A 17,922-nucleotide genomic window follows, 5' to 3' on the forward strand; every position below is an offset into this window, starting at 1 on the left:
AACAATGAAATAAAAAGAAGTCTAATTAAACAGGGAAACAAAGAATGCCCCTTTGCTACTGTTAGTACAGCTGGTAAAGAACTGAAATTTGAGTGATTTTAAGTTATTATGTCTAGAAACTCTTCCTATCCACTCTCTATTTTCAGTTATAACCACACAAAAAATACCATGACATTTAGAAAATCATATGGCATCCTATTATATGATATATAATGTAGTCAATAAAACAAAAGAGGATAATTTAGCAAAACTCAACTTATTTATACAAGGGGAAAAACAAACTATTTTAAGAAAACCTGTGTAGAATCCCCAACCAATTATTTCAATTTTTAGAAAACCTCAGAGGGCTGTATTTTTAAAAGCTTCAGTGTAAGAACTAGATAATAGGTGGTGATAAGAGGAAAAATCCCTAGTCCAGTAGTCAGCTGGTTAGAGCATCATTCCCGTACGCCAAGGTTGTGGGTTCAGGGCACATACAAAATACAAGAATCAACCAATGAATGCATTAATAAGAACAACAAATCGATGTTTCTCTCTCTAAAAATTAATAAAATTTAAAAAAATTTAAATATAGAGAAAAACAAAGTATAGATGAAAGAAGGCAAGATTTAAACGCTTTTCCTTCAGGACCTAGGGCTACCATATGTAACTAAATGTATTAGAAGAGCCAAAGTAATCCAATAAACACAAAAATGAGTTTCTTTTTAGGTAACTATTTAAGCACAGCCTTTTTTCACATTTGCTCTTCAAAATGTGTTTCTTGCTCGATCTCTGCTTGCTTCTATGACATTGCACAGTAGGTTCCTGTGAACACTTTGTACTAGATGTTTAATGCTAATAGATTCCAGGTCTTAAAGCAAAATATAGCACCCTCATTTCCACCACTCAAAAGTTTCTATGACCAGGCCACCCAATCAAAAGGGGCAGGGTCAAGCATTCTGAGTAGGCATTACTGAGGAACAATGTTTAGGCTGCTAGCTGAGCCAGTCATTCCATTTTCACTTTTCTGAAGTGTTCTCACAGCACTTGGAACCTGCATCCCAGTACTCAGAGAAAGTCCACCACACCAAACCTAAGAAAAGACAAAAACAAAGCTTCAGTCAGATTTCAAATCAAATTGGAATTTAAGTGAGCCTTAAATTTCCACTTGTAAGGCAAAATGCCACATATGTGAACATCAACAAGTTCCAAACTGAAACCTTCATGTCTGACCTGAGGGGAAGTGGAAAAGCTCACGCCAGAGTCCTTTAGAACCACAGACTCCAGAAGGAGTCTTTGTGGTAGCAGGCCCCACTGGAGCTGCACAAGGACAGGGAATTAAGGGCTGCAGAAACTTAAGAGATTAAATTGGATTATTCTGGGCAAACGACTTTGGCCATCATTACTGATGCTAACTTTCAGAACCAAGAGAAGTGCACAAGAAACCAACTTCCTTATCCCCGTACCTGCTTTAGATTTTGATGAGGTGTGGCCTAAGACTACAGGACTCTTAACACCCCTCTGTTAGCGGAGTAAAATTAGTTTCTTCCCTAATGTAATGGTAAAAACTCTTTTATAATTCTGTAAGTAGGACTTCTAAGAAAAATACAAATAGCAATAATATCCAGATACACTTGTCATATTCTATTAATTACCAGACATGACTAAGTTTATGAAAGATAAAACTGCTTTGCTTGTTAAAAAAGAGCAGAGAATGTTTATAGTGCCTTTATTCAGAACTGACAAAAATTGGAAGAAATCCAAATATCCTTTAACTGGTGAATGAATGAAAAACCTGTGATACATATATACATGGAACACTACTCAGCAAAGAAAAAGATGAGGCTACTGATAAACACAATAGTGTGGATTAATTTCAAATATACTAGACTATAAAATCAAACATCTACATACCATACAATTCCTTTTCTATGATGTTTTGGAGAAAGAAAAACTATAGGGACTAATAACTGGTCAGTGACTGCCAGAGCTGGGTGTGATAGGAGATGTCCATTACAAAGGAGCAAGGAGGAATTTTCTAAGGTGATGAAAGTGTTCTATATCTTGATTATGGTGGTGGTTATACAGCTGTATGCATTTGTCAAATCCCCAAGAGCTGTACACTACTGAAAATTGTACCTTCATAAACCTGACTTTAAAAAAGAAAATCTTGTACACAAAAAAATTAACATTTACTTAGTTAAAAAAAAAGCAAGCCTTCAGTAAAGAAAAAAAATGTTAACCAGTTTATAAATTCCTTTCCTAAAGTAGCTTATGACATTTACTATGTAATTATAGTTTCATTATTTACAATGAAAAAGCAATTAATAAACTCACTACATATTTATCTGACAAACTCAAATTAAACATAATACCTATCTTTTTGTTAAAGCATATCTAAGAGTCAAGGGGAAAAATAACTTCGAGTTCCATAGGGTAAAAAAGAAAAATTTAAGTTCCACATTGGCCAATTTGGAAAAACAGCCAAAAATACATCTTAAAAAGAGGTCTATGGCAAAGTAAAGTAATAAATAATAATAATAATAATAACAACACTTCCTAGTCCCTAAGAATTTTTCTATGAATAGTAACTTTATTCACTGATCACATTTTTTATTGAATTGGGGTGATACTGGTTAATGAAAACCACGCAGGTTTCAAGCGTACAACTCTGTAACACATCACCTGCGCACTGCATCGTGCTCACCACCCAAAGTCAAGTCTCTTTCAGCCACGCTTTGTCCCCTATGTGCCTCCTCTACCTCCTCCTATCCTCCTTTGCCTTCAGCACTCACCATACTGTAGTCTGTAATCACTTTTACTTTCAATGATAAACTGGGAGTCATGGTTCTTAGTGTTGTTTTAAACTTACTTTAAGATTTTAGGGTATCTAAAATAAATAATAATTAATTGTGAGATTTAAAGGTACTATATTTTAAACCCACATAAACCCTGAAAACTTTCTTCTCACAGTTGAGTGAAAGCTGGGTGATGATGGAAGAACACAAATACAGAACATCCTAGGTCTGCAATGGATCTATGTACCATCCTGATGCGTAGAAGTAGCCCCCAAATTAAAGAATGTTCTGCCCTGGCCGGTTGGCTCAGTGGTAGAGCACCGGCCTGGCGTGCAGAAGTCCCAGGTTCGATTCCCGGTCAGGGCACACAGGAGAAGTGCCCATTTACTTCTCCACCCCTCCCCCTCCCCTTCCTCTCTGTCTCTCTCTTCCTCTCCTGCAGCGAGGCTCCCATGGAGCAAAGATGGCCCGGGCGCTGGGGATGGCTCCTTGGCCTCTGCCCCAGGAGCTAGAGTAGCTCTGGTCGCAAAAGAGCGACACCCCGGAGGGGCAGAGCATCGCCCCCTGGTGGGCAGAGGGTCACCCCCTGGTGGGCGTGCCGGGTGGATCCCGGTAGGGCGCATGCGGGAGTCTGTCTGTCTCTCCCGTTTCCAGCTTCAGAAAAATACAAAAAAAAAAAAAAAAAAGAATGTTCTAGCAAGAATAATGGTGATCTTAACTGGACTGTAGAACTCCTTATGGTAACCTAACCTTATAGAGAAACACAAAAGGTAAAGTAGTTGGGATAGACAGTTACATTTGCTTAATTAAAAAATAATAAATTAAAAACCAAGTTTCATTTTGTATGGAGAATTGTGACTTTGTTATATAAGTTACCCTGAAACTGATTAGTCTAGAAATGATATGTGTGGACAGACACATATTTTTGTAGCCTGCTAAACATAGACAGTCACCTAACATTTTACAAAGATGACACTGTACTGCAATGGAAAAAGAATGACCTTATCAATAAATGGTCCTAGAATAAGAGGCTATCCTAATGGAATTAAATATTGTATCCTGACCCCCAACTTCCTACCAAACATATCATTTCTACATTGTATATGCAGTCTATATCTAACTGTACAAGAAAACCTAAAAATATTTTCATAATCTTGGGGTGAATGAAGATTTCTTAAACAGCACACAAAAAGTGTTAACCATAAATGAGTAAATAGATAAACTGACCAACACTAAAATTAACAACTTTTGTTCATCAAAAAACACCAGAAAGAGAGAAAAGGAAAGCTAGAGTAGAGAAGATATTTGTAATACATATTACTGGCAAAGGACTGAAACTATATAAAGAACTCTAATTGATCAATAAAAAATAGGAATAAAACCCAATGGAAATACAGGCAGAAAACTGAACCATTTCACAAATGAGTATCCACAAACAGTCAATAAACATATAATATGTTCAACAGTACTAGTCAATAAGGAAGTGCAAATGAAAACTACAATATAACATATCTAAGGACTAGAAGGACTAAATAAAAAAGGACTATAAGACTATTGGACTAAAATAAAATAAAAAAGGACAATATCCAGTGTTATTAAAGATGTGGAGGACTTCAAACTCTCAAATACTGCTGATGGTAAATTAGTATAACCAATGACTGGAAAACTCGACTACAGTTGATTGCACATATACTATATGATCTAACAATCCCAATCCTAGTTATATGCCCAATAAAAAATATATGCATTACCAAAGGACATGAACTCGAATACTCACAGTGGTTCTATTTATAACTGTCCCCAAAAGGAAATTACTTAAGTTTCAACTAAATTAGAATAGATCAATTATGACACAGTCATATGAGGGAAACTATATGAAAACAAGTGAACTCCCACTATATAGAATAACATCATGAATAAATCTCACAAACATCATGTTGAGCCAAAAGATACTGTATGATTTCATTTACACCAAGTTGAAAAGGAGGCAAAATGAATTTATGTTATTCAAGCTCAAGATAGTAACCTCTGTGGAGGAGGGCCAGTAGGGGCTGGAACTGTGCACAAAAGGCTTATGAGGTTCTGGTAATGTTCCATTTCTTGATCTAGATTCTGGTTATAAAAATGAGTATAATCCTATGAAAAATCATCAGATTGCATTTTTATAATTTATGTACTTTTATGTATTATCATTTACTTCAACAAAACATACCAAAAATATACAATCACAATCACAGATTTTAGAGGTGGACTGGTGTATAGGAGAGGAATATGAAGAAAAAATAAGATATTCTGCTTTCTGAATACACAACATAGGTTGTTCTCCTTAAAGTTGCCAAACCAAATAAAATATAAATTTGGTACTAACCATGAAACCCGGTATTACTGGCTGAGCAAATTTTGTCTTAAAGGAATACAACAACTGTTTTGAGTTTGCATCATAGAAAGAAAGTTGACCTAAAAGGAAGGGGGGAAAAAAAGCCTTATTTATTATATAAAATATTATAATATCTAAGTAAGGCTAACATAAAATCATGCATAAAAGCAATAACACTAAATGCACATCTTGATAATTTTTTTAAAACCTATAATGACTAGACTTAGTAATTCTTATTTAAAAATCAATAGAAGACATGCTTAAAAGCCCAAATCCAATTTTCTTTCCCTGTTTTCAAGGTCTCCAGAGTGCTTCCTTAATCTCACAGTATTCTACTTATTCAACTATAAAGAATTTCTTTATCATTATTTAACAAATAGTTTCCTAGTAAAAACCAAGGTGACTTCTTCCTCATTTTCACTATAATCCAAACTCTACCCAAATCCTATCACCATTTGAAGTTTCTATTAAACTTTGAACTACTTGAATCCATACCCATACTTCAGTCTCTGAAATCACAGTATAGTTATTACTTCAGCTTTGCTATTTTTAAAATTCACTCACAGTCTTTCAACATGATCATAAAAATAAAATAACTGTCTTTTTGACCCCTAACTGTCCAACATGATAACCTCCTTACAATTGTTATCACTTCTTCAAAATCTTCTACCATGACTATTCCCTTGGTTCGTATCCTAATCCCAAGGAGAGCTTATCTTTTTCTCTTCATTCTGAAAGTAGATGCTTGTCCAGGCTCTCTCTTCTCTCTGCAATGCTCCCTTAATAAATCAGCTGCCACCAGAGAAGAAATGAAACTAACATTTATCTTCTATTAAAACACTGGGTGCTTTACCGAATCAACCTAATACGGTCACAAAGTTGGTAAACAGCAAAGCAGTCGTGGTTACTAGTTCTGTGCAATTTGTAGCCACCCTGTGACGCTGTCTGTTAGCTTCAGCTCTACTTCTCTCCTGAGTTTCAGCACTGAATTTCTAAATATTGGCCCAAAGTGCCATATGGGTGTCCTGCTAGCATCTCATCTTTCCCCAGGGCTTTCTCTGTTTCCTATTCTAAAGATGACACTATCATCCTCTTGACCACACTAGCTGGAACCTCAGAGTCACCTTCGACTCTTCTTTGTGTCTCCCTCCCATCTGAATTTAGTCATCAAGTCCTATGAATTCTATTTTTACACCATCAAATCTTCTTGACTCCCAACTGCTTAGGCCCTTGTTACTGTATTGCTCAACAAATACTTATTAAGGGCTTAATATATACAAAGCACTTTCTAAGCAATAGAACATAATCCTTAACAAAACAGACATGGTCCTACATACATTGTTTAAAGACTGCCTTCTGAAAAGTTTTACCCACTCTATGTTTGGAATCGCTTCCACATTAAACCATTTACCCTCTAGCATTTCTAAAACTAAATGATAATCATGTGACTTATAACTATCAGAAGCCTCTTCCCTCAACTATTAAAAAAGACTATCCTACTATTTTTTTAAGGTCTTCAAAATCTGATCCCATCCTATATTTCACCTCCCTCCTGTACCCATGCTCTAAGCCAGGGATAGTCAATCTTTTTATACCTAGAGCCCACTTTTGTATCTCTGTTTGTAGTAAAATTTTCTAACCGCCCACCGGTTCCACAGTAATGGTGATTTATAAAGTAGGGAAGTAACTTTATTTTACAAAATTTATAAAGCAGAATTACAGCAAGTTAAAGCATATAATAATAATTACTTACTTTATGTAGGATTTTCACTAAGTTTGGCAGAATAAGTCTTTATAAAACAACTTACTATAGTTAAATCTATCTTTTTATTTATACTTTGGTTGCTCTGCTACCGCCCACCATGAAAGCTGGAACGCCCACTAGTGGGCGGTAGGGACCAGGTTGGCTACCACTGCTCTAACAATTATACTTCCTATCACTATCTTTGAGGATATACGAAGTATGGGAAAGGAGACACAGGGTGATAAGCAAATGCTAACTCGGTAGTTGAAAAATGAGAAAAAATATATGCCAATAAATGTGCTTTTCATCCAGAGAAAAAAATATCTATTTATCTGATTCAAAGTATCAATAAGTAAAACAGAATGCCACAAAACTGACATGTTATCATTAAAAATAAACCAAGCCAATATGAACTTTTATGCTTTTTCTTTGTTTAGGTAACTAGATTCATAGCTTATGAATTATTTCCACAATGTTTCCTCAAATGGTAAAATGAGGTTTTAATACTATAGTTTAAAGTGTCAACTTGGAGAGAAGCATCTAAGAAACTACTTTTACTCCTTAGTTCAATAGTATGTCATCTTCAAATCTATACCAATATTTAAATGACAGTAGAGAAAATACTTATCAAATACCTAATTCAAAAAGCTTCAAGGAATTTAGCAAAAGATAAATATCAAGTTAATTTTTAGATAATTTTAACAAGAGGAAAAGCTTGGCCAAATCTATTAAGATGAAACTTAATATGTTGTTAGAGCTATAAACAACAAAAAACACCAAAATGCCTAATATAAGAAGAAAAAGACAATTTGACAGCATTCAGATTGGTAGTTACAAGACAGCCGTGGGGATGTAAAGTACAGCATAGGGAATATAGTCAATAATATTGTAGTAACTATGCATGGTGCCAACTCGGTACTGAGAATATTAAAGCACTTTGTAGGGTATATGATTGTCTGGTACTATGCTGTATACCTGAAACCTAATACAAAATAATATTGAATGTAAACTATAATTGAAAAAAATTTTTAAGTAAAAAGAAGTCATAGTGCTAGAAACTATGCTGCCAAATCACTATCCTATGATGGTCAGAAGTTGTGTCCCTGACTTTGATAATCAATCTTTAAGAAATATATGGACATAATATACAACCACAGGCAATCATAAGGTTTGGGAAAAATTAAAGAGGAATAGTTGGCTTACCAGGTAGTGGCACAGTGGATAGAGTGGCAACCTGGGACGCAGAGGGCCCGGGTTCAAATCTCCAAGGTCGCTGGCTTGAGCGCAGGCTCATCTGGCTTGAGCATGGGATCACAGACATGATCCCATAGTCACTGGCTTGAGCCCAAAGGTCACTGGCTTAAAGCCCAAGGTTGCTGGCTTGGGCCCAAGGGTACTGGCTTGAACAAGGGGTCACTGACTCTGCTGGAGCCCCCAGTCAAGGCACATACGAGAAGGCAATCAATGAACAATTAAGGTGCTAAAATGAAGAATTGATGCTTCTCATCTCTCTCCCTTTCTGTCTATCTGTCTCTATCTGTCCTTCTCTCTGTCTCACTCTCTGTGTCATGTCTCTCTTGATAAAAAAAGAAAAAGAAAAAGAAGGAGAAATAGCTAATGTTACAGAGAATGTATAGTCTGGGGAAAATGGGGCAAGAGAAGCAGTGTTAGTAATTTTTACACAAATAAAGGATTATCTTGTAAATGTGGATTAGGGACATAACTGTTATTTCTTAAGATGACAAAATTTAAGAGCAACAGTCTCAGAATTTATTGGGAGACAAAGCAAGACAATTTAAGTAAAACCTTCTAACCAACTGCTATTCAACAATGAAAGAGGCTACCTTCTAAGACAGTAAACTTCACATAAAAAAGTTCATCAAGCACAGGAATGGCAACTCTTGCAGAGATAATGTAAAAAGGATTTTATACTGTATGGTCGATGGGCTGGGTAATCTCTAAAGTCTACTCCAACTAGAAAAATCTGACTCTACCACTCTTTACAAGGTAAGAAGGAATTAAAATGAACAAAAGAAATTTAGCTTTAAGACTAAAATTAGCAAAATCTTTCTTTCAGACTCAATTAGTATATTATAGACGAGTTTTTTTGTAGAGCTGCAGGCAGACACTGCAGTCAATTCTGGAGCTGAAATTATGTTTGGGACCAAATCCTAGGTGAAAACACCCTTACCATGATATTAATGGAAATTCTCTATAAATGATTACCAGTGAAAGATACTGAAATATAAGAAACTATGATGAGATGAATTATGAGAAAATCAGTCAACTTACCGCTATCAAAATCACAGAATACACCTATTCTCTCAGGAACAGGAACATCCAAGGCTTTGACTTTATTATTGTGCTTTGCTGCAAATGTGTTTTGTAGCCAGTTGTTGACATGGATACACCAACTAGTGTTTGTCTTTCCTAACTGGTCAAATTTCCCCAAAGTCTTGTATGCTATTCCCACACTGTAGGATTTACAATCCTTCTGGGCCTTGACCTCCCAATAATGTTGTCCACTTTCAATAGCAGTGTCTCCTGCAAAGGAACAGAAAGGTAAATTTGACTCTTATCTCTTCCTTATGAGTCACATAGATCTGTACCTATCTCTTGTCCCATAAAATGGTACCAAAATTCTGATTCAGGATGTTAACACATAGACACTAACTGCAGAGCATCTGCTATAATTTTACTCATATGTTTATTACTAATTTTTCTGAATATAAAAAGCTTCATAACTTTTCCTCCTTACTAACCCCTCAAGAGTTACATATATATACTGCTCACAAAAATTAGGGGATATTTCAAAATTAATATGAAGTGATAAAAAAAGCATTTTTTTTTTATTAAACAAGAACATCAGAAAAGCAAACAACTCAAAGAAAGTTGTTCAATTATGCAAATGAGATGTAAAATTAACATTTCATTGGTGAAAATGCACGATACAAAAGGCTGAAAGTACTGGAGTATCTGCACATTCCCTGATCTTGAAAGTGCATTTTGAAATATCCCCTAATTTATGCAGAGCACTATGTAAAATGAAGTAAATTTTAAACATATCAATAGTAAGGCAATTTTAAAACCTGTCAAAGTAATTAGGCTTCAAGAGGGAGACACTCCAGCCAAGTTTCATTCAATACACAGGCAGTCACTCCAGCTCTGAGTAGAAAGCCCACCAGTATGCCTGTGATGCCTCTAATATGAGCTAATGAATGACTATTTCTTTATCCTACCCAGCACCGTGTACGATTCCCCAGTAAAACGATCTCGGCTGCCTCTTACTGCTGGCGGCCTGGAGCCTATGGATGTCCGCTTGGGGGATGGCGTACCACTTCTACATAAACAAGAACAAAAACAAACACAAACATTGTGTGTTGTAATTGTTTCATAAACTGAAATTACAAATCACAAAGCAAACCTTTAAAAAGAATTTTAATTATGTTACACAAACAGGACAATTTAATTTTATCTAAATTATTACAGAGTTATCAGTGATAAATGCTCAAATATAAGAAGTCACCAACACAGAGCAGGCTAAAAATACGAGTATCATGCAGACTGAGCAAGGCTTGTACAAAGAACACACAGTTGAAATAAGAAACGATGCCAAAATGAAATGAGATACAAAAGAAAAAAAGAACCTCAAGAAATATAATGTAGTATAGCTTACATTTCTTGTAGTTAAATTTAAACAGAAGCAAAGGCAAAAGTAAGCTTATTACAATCATAACTAAATAATCTTTTTTTGTAAGCAGTATGTATTCTTGCTTTGAATCTTTTCTTAAAAAGAGAAACAGGCCCTGGCCGGTTGGCTCAGTGGTAGAGCGTCGGCCTGGCATGTGGGAGACCCGGGTTCGATTCCTGGCCAGGGCACACAGGAGAAGCGAACATCTGCTTCTCCACCCCTCCCCCTCTCCTTCCTCTCTGTCTCTCTCTTCCCCTCCCGCAGCCAAAGTTCCACTGGAGCAAAGTTGGCCCGGGTGCTGAGGATGGCTCCATGGCTTCTGCCTCAGGCGCTACAATGGCTCTGGTTGCGACAGAGCAACGCCCCAGATGGGCAGAGCATCACCCCCTGGTGGGCATGCTGGGTGGATCCCGGTCGGGTGCATGAGGGGAGTCTATCTGACTGCCTCCCCGTTTCCAACTTCAGAAAAATAAAAAAAAAAAAAAAAAAAAAAAAGAGAGAGAGAGAGAGAGAGAGAAACAGCACTTGCCCAAATCTATGCACAGGAGAATGTCAAGTACTAAAAAAGCATTTCTCCCTAATATTATGGACAAGGTCCAACCTGACCTCCCCTCATATCAAATTATATGATATGGTAAAGTGAAGAAGAGTATCAGACCTCTTACAAACTCAAAATCTCAAAATAAATAAAATCTCAAAAATGTCTAAAATGTAATATATATCAATCATATTCCATTACTGAATTTAAAGAACAAAAAATTACAACTTACCAGTAGGAAAGAAATAAAAGGAAAGCATGGAAAAAAGAAAAACAGATATAACTACTGAGAAGAACAGTTTAAATTTCAGAGAAAAGTTAACTAAGAGCTCTGCCACTGTGGCATTCCAAACTTCTGATCTGTACATTTTTGCAAGAAGTACAAATATCCCTTGTCTTATGTAGAACATACGCCCTCCCCCCACCGCCGCCACCTCCAATCTCTTTACGGGCACCTTGGCCTCTTAACTATCTGAATTAAGGCTCTTTGTTACCTCTACTCTGGATTGTTTTACCAGCTTCTAAAGCAGGGGTCCCCAAACTACGGCCCGCGGGCCGCATGTGGACCCCTGAGGCCATTTATCCGGCCCCCACCGCACTTCCGGAAGGGGCACCTCTTTCACTGGTGGTGAGAGGAACACATTGACCATCTCATTAGCCAAAAGCAGGCCCATAGTTCCCATTGAAATACTGGTCAGTTTGTTGATTTAAATTTACTTGTTCTTTATTTTAAATATTGTATTTGTTCCCGTTTTGTTTTTTTACTTTAAAATAAGATATGTGCAGTGTGCATAGGGATTTGTTCATAGGCTTTTTTATAGTCCGGCCCTCCAATGGTCTGAGGGACAGTGAACTGGCCCCCTCTGTAAAAAGTTTGGGGACCCCTGTTCTAAAGTGGTCTCTTTGCTACCCAATTCGTTTCGTTCACTGTTACCAGATAAACTTAACTCCAATTCTCCTAGTTTAAAATCTTCAAGTACTTCCTTACTGCCCACAAACTCAGCTCAGCACTTCAAGTTCTTGATTTGGTCCGTCTGCTGTTCCAGCCTCTCGCCCCTAGAGAGCGCTATCCAGTTAAATGTAGCAGTGGAAGCGGTCCCTTCTTGGGCAGTCTGCTTCCAGGCCTTTCCTCCTATTTCTCCCTCTCTGTCTGCAAGTCCAATGTCACACATCCTTCTACTTCCTTGAGAACCAGCCTAAATTCCATCACATTCGTGAAGGTCTCCCAGACCCTACAAAGCTAAATAAATAACTGTGAGGAGTCCAGCTCCAGGCCAGGATTCCACGTGTGCTCTTTCAGGCCCAACCACAGACAATTATAAAGCCTTTACCTGGCAGGCCTGGGGCAGGGGGCTGCCGTCCCCACACCAGACTTGGTGGCCAGCCATCACTGCGGTTTCTGGAGGGAGTTGCAATCCCTTCCCTACACCAAGCTCGTAGCCTATCTGCAATCCTAGCTTAGGCACCTCTATTTGGAGATCCCCTTATAGGGAGACTCTTGCCTGAGACGCCTTCCACTGCCTCTGCAGGGACCTCCATGAAGTGGGCTGGGATGGGGCTGTAAGGTGAAGGCACTTTTCTCCCCTGTCTCAATATTTTTCTGTTTCTAACCTTTCCCGTTCTTCCATCTTCTTGGCCTCAGGTCCATAAACAACAGGATAAGTCTTTTGTTTGGGGCTTTCTCAGCAGTGAGATGATATCCACCATCAGTGATCTGCTCTGATTTACCTGACCCTCACCTCATTCTGTTGGGAAAAATAGAACACGGGAGAGCTAGCACCCTTTCCTTTGTAGCCTCTTGCTTACACTATCGTAGTCAGTGAATAAAAGGTTTGATTGTTACTTTCAGTTTGGCTCAGTGTCCTAACAGGCTGCTTCAATACTCAGCAGCTCAGGATACCTTTCTTCCTCTAAACTCCTTTGTTCACACTTACCATTACACATCCTCTCTACCTGCATTATTGTTATTTGTATAAAGCTAGATCTCTCATCTACATAAGCCAGGGAAAATTTCTTGAAGGCAGGGACAGTGTCTAACTCTATAAACCCCACAATATCTAGCTGACATCCTACAGTAAACAAATATTTATGAAAAGAATAGTGGATATAATATTCCAGAAATAGCCTACATAGAAAATACCCTTAAAAGGAGGGAATGGTGAAAAATAAATAATATGATATGAAATGTTAAATATAAGCAGTCTAAAAATCTCTAAGTAACCAGATAAAACTTTATAGATTCTATTAAATCCAACAGCATTGTACAGTTTATAATATACCGACTAAGAAATCACTTTTGCCAATGAGCAAATAAACTAGAAAAAGGAGAGAAAGACAATTTTGAAAAGAAAACAACACATTCTGGTTTCTGATAAAGATATGTAAATCTTCAAATCAGTACATTACTATTCATGCAATTTGAACTGACTCATCTTCCTGGCACTGTCCTAACATTTCACTAATAACCTTTGCTTCTGACCCTGACGCTCTTCAAACTGCAGGATTATTATAAAACAGAGAGCACCTCAATGTGCCTCGTGTCAAATACAAATAAAAGCAAGGCTATAAAGTTAGGTATACTGAATACAGTACAACAAAAAAGATGCCAGGTATAAGTAAATGCAGAAAAATGTTCATATAAGAGAAAATAATTCAAGAAAGACTTTAAGCAGAGCTTATTGTTTTGTTATATACAATATAATCCAAATATGCAGCAAACTTGAATGCTGTAAGTTCACAACATAAGCTACCAATACAGATAGTCTACACAGAGCAATATTTAGGTAATGAAGGCTGCTGCAATGGCTTCTGCTTATTAGTTAAAGAAAAAATATATTAAAGTTATTCAGCCAAGCTAAGTACACTAAGTCCTAGAACTAGACAGACAGATCATCACCTTGTATGTTTCTTCAGTGAGGTAACATGGGTACTGTCAGATAAAAACAGGCAACTGTTAAGAATGCTTTACAACTTAAATTTAACAGCTTATAATAAAATTAAATAAAAAACCTGATGAGGAAATTATTTTTTATTTGCTGTTGTAACTCATAGTAATAGTACCTTATTTCAATTAGAGAAAAATTTTGCTCTGTTGAAAAAGAAAGAGACCCTCTACATTGAGACTATCTAAATAAGTCTAACAACTCCAGATCCCACACCTCTGGCTCATAAGGTTGCTGATGGGGTGAGACACTGGGGTTGTGCATGCTAAACGCTGCCATTCAGGCAGACTTTTGGGTCAGACTGGACCTAAAATTCAGGAACTATCCTAGGGACTCTCTAAGCACTTCATGTTGCTGTAGATGTAATTTTAAAGAGATGCTACTGAAATTGAAATGTATAAGTGAGAAGTGAATTAGAAACTAAGAAAAATAATAAAAATGTTAGTGACAAATTCAAAAATTGACCAACAATACTGTATGCTTCACTTTCATGTACTCACATATTACAAATCATACTAATACACAGAATAAGAATTTCATTATGTTATTGTCAAATAAGAACCAATGTTCAAAGCATTTTCCAGATAACAGATTTAGGGAACTAACTTACCTGCCCTTGTTCTCTTTTCCTTTAATCTTATTTTCTTGAACTTTTCCTCCAGTAGGATCCCACTCTACACAGGTATCTTCAACTCTCAGGTTCAAATGGGATGAGGAGTTATCTAAACTGAAGTTAAGTGCTATAAAAAACAGTATTTCAATTTTGTAAAAATGTAGCATATATCTCTTCTTTCTGAAGCACAATTATCACATTATTTTCCTCCTCAATTTTTACAACACTGTATATAAAGAATAAAGTTCAAGTTTTAATTCTACTAAAGTCCCCAAAGAGAAGGCCATAATTTACTAATTTCTACCTTATTTCCCATTATTCTTATATGCCTTATATGCCAAGCAAATACAATACTGTCTCTGCATGGCCTGCAGACATTGTTTCTGCTACTCCTTCTGTTGGACCCCTCAGTACACAATAACCACAATGTCTTGCTGTAAGAATATCAGTTGATTACCAGTTGACTGTTATGACTAAATGGGAAGAGGCCTTGATAGAATTAAGAATTAAGAGGCCTTGAGGAGAATTAAGAATTAGCCGAGTCTGTTTACCTGATAGTCTCATTTCTCCTTACTGGAAAAAGCCAAATCTAGGGAGGAAAAAAAAAATCTCTCTTTTTTTCTCACTCTCTCATAAATTGAAAGTTTTGTATTTTTATTTATTTTTGTTTTTCTAAAGTAGACCTGAGCCTGACCAGGCGGTGGCACAGTGGATAGAGCGTCGGACCGGGATGCGGAAGACCCAGGTTTGAGACCCTGAGGTCGCCAGCTTGAGCACAGGCTCATCTGGTTTGAGCAAAGCTCACCAGCTTGGACCCAAGGTCGCTGGCTCGAGCAAGGGGTTACTTAGTCTGCTGAAGGCCTGCGGTCAAGGCACATATGAGAAAGCAATCAATGAACAACTAAGGTGTCGCAACGAAAAACTAATGATTGATGCTTCTCATCTCTCCATTCCTGTCTGTCCCTGTCTATCTCTCTCTCTCTCTCTCTCTCTGTAAAAAAATAAAAAAGAAAGAAAGAAAAAGAAAAAAGTAGACCTGATTTCAAATGATGGAAGACACATGGAAGAGGTCCTAAACAGTCTCTCAGCAGGCCTGACCTGTGGTGGCGCAGTGGATAAAGCATTCACCTAGAATGCTGAGGTCGCTGGTTTAAAACCCTGGGCTTTTCTGGTCAAGAATGATAGAATTAAGATGTAGTGTCAACAGTTATAGAGCCTAGCACACATGTATTTTTGCTGATGCTCTAATACTTAATAATTTCATATTTAAACTTTCAGTGGTTTGAAATGAAGACAAGCACGGAGAAACAGGCCACGACGGCAGAAGCAAGGGAACTGACAGCTGAGAGTTACAGATGATTTACGGGACTAGAGGAGGGGCATACTTCAATAGAAACAAATCAAAAAACACAAAACAAAACTACACTTTTAAAATTATATGGTATTTTAGGGAACTATCAGTACTATTCACAAAACTTACTCAGGACTGTTAATTTAGGAAATCAGTATAGCCTCTCTTGGAAATTGAGGGTGAATCATTAAAATGTAATGCTTAGTAACACATAGTTCCTCCTATAATAAATGTAACTCCTAGAATCTGTCTTAAGTGAGTATCATCTTCTATATAGTTACCAGATAATCTGCCTCAGTTCTAGTTCCCTGCCAAAGTTCAAACTTCTGGTAATTACTCATCAAAGGAATATTCCTTTATCCCATTTCACCTAAGTCACTAAGACTTCGGTATGCATCATCAAATAACAAGATATTTGTATAGATAGTCTAATATTTACCTAGTGAATCAAGAATCCTTTTATCCTCTACTGTTCTGTAAAGAGCACTTTAATTTCAACATTGCTTTGGACCCTTTGTTCACTGGGGTCTTTATACAGCATTCCAAATATAAGTTTATTGAGTAGTACTGCTTCTAGTAATTGTCATACTAAGCAAGTAAAAATATGCATGTAAACAGAAATAAACTTACAGAAGGAAGAAAATAATAGAGCTTATCAGTAAAAATAAAAATAGAATTCCTTAATAGGTAGGTTACGAGAAGGTCAGGATTAAGCAAAATTGTCACACTGCCCTACTACAGATGAACTGCCTTAAAAAAAACAGGGTTAATCTCTGTATTCGCTATTAGGATATTAGTATGGGAGGGCATTCACATTTGTGAGAGAGAGAAAATGTGTATCTAACTCTAAGGTGCCATCAGTTCCTTGTTAAAGTCCACAGGCTGGTCTGACCTGTGGTGGTGCAGTAGATAAAGCACTGACCTAGAATGCTGAAGTCATCGGTTCAAAAAGGCACATACAAGAAACAACTACTATGAGTTGATGCTTCCTGCTCCTTCCCCTGCCTTTCTCTCTCTCCAGCTTCCCTCTAAGAAAACAAAATTGCAAAGGCTGGTTTTAAAAAACATAACTAAAAATTTTTTTAAATGAGAAATAAAAAAATCCTAAGGCTGTTCTCAAATGTTTCTTATGATGGAGAGATGGCTGGAATCAATGGTGGCAAGAAAAGGTATCGGCCCTGGCCAGGTAGTTCAACAGGCATAGTCTCAATATGCCAAGGTTGCCGGTTCCATCCCTAGTCAGATACAAGAATCAACCAATGACAGCATGAATAAGTGAAACAGCAAATCAATGTCTCGCTCTCTCTCTTCCTCTAAAAATCAATGAAATCAATAACAGTATCACCCCCAAGCCACTTGAAACCAGACTTTAGCAAATACCACAACACCCAAACAAAAGGCATGGGTTTCAATCCCAGGGGTGTAAGTTTTATCACACGCACACTCTCTCTCTCTCTCTCTCGCTCTCTCTCTCTTATTTTTTGGACACTGACCCTTTAGGAACCTCAACTAAGTCATAGAGGCTAAGGACTAACACAGATAATATTGGATAGTTGTTTTTTGTGTTGTTTTGTTTAAAAAGACCGGCCCCAAAAGTTACTCTTTGTCTCTTATGTAAGCCCTGTAATATAGCTAAATATTAGTTTCCATATCTTTAAAAGTCTGTGAAAACAAAGTACCAGCCCTGGCCAGTTGGCTCAGTAGCAGAGCATTGGCCTGGCCTGTGGAAGTCCCAGGTTCCACTCCCAGCCAGGGCACACAGGAGAAGCGAACATCTGCTTCTCCACCCTTCCCCCTCTCCTTCTTCTCTGTCTCTCTCTTCCCCTCCCGCAGCCAAAGCTCCATTGGAGCAAAGTTGGCCCAGTCGCTGAGGATAGCTCTATGGCTTC

General features: G+C 37.3%; 1 protein-coding gene across 3 annotated transcripts in view; it reads right to left on the reverse strand.

Annotated features, from left to right (window-relative positions):
* Positions 1-240: 240 nt before the first annotated feature.
* Positions 241-17,922, reverse strand: part of FSD1L (fibronectin type III and SPRY domain containing 1 like) — a 66,078-nt gene continuing 48,396 nt past the window's right edge. The window contains exons 9-14 of one of the 3 annotated variants that reach the window (XM_066256603.1): positions 14,680-14,809; positions 14,024-14,056; positions 10,138-10,238; positions 9,191-9,442; positions 5,146-5,234; positions 241-1,072 (exon numbers count right to left, since the gene is read on the reverse strand). In XM_066256603.1, coding sequence (XP_066112700.1) covers positions 950-1,072; positions 5,146-5,234; positions 9,191-9,442; positions 10,138-10,238; positions 14,024-14,056; positions 14,680-14,809 — 728 coding nt within the window. In that variant the 3' untranslated portion in view covers positions 241-949. The remainder of the gene's footprint in view (positions 1,073-5,145; positions 5,235-9,190; positions 9,443-10,137; positions 10,239-14,023; positions 14,057-14,679; positions 14,810-17,922) is intronic. The other 2 variants (XM_066256605.1, XM_066256604.1) reach the window with 2 other exon arrangements.

Source organism: Saccopteryx bilineata, chromosome 2 (genome assembly GCF_036850765.1).
Source record: "Saccopteryx bilineata isolate mSacBil1 chromosome 2, mSacBil1_pri_phased_curated, whole genome shotgun sequence".
Lineage (NCBI taxonomy): Eukaryota > Metazoa > Chordata > Mammalia > Chiroptera > Emballonuridae > Saccopteryx > Saccopteryx bilineata.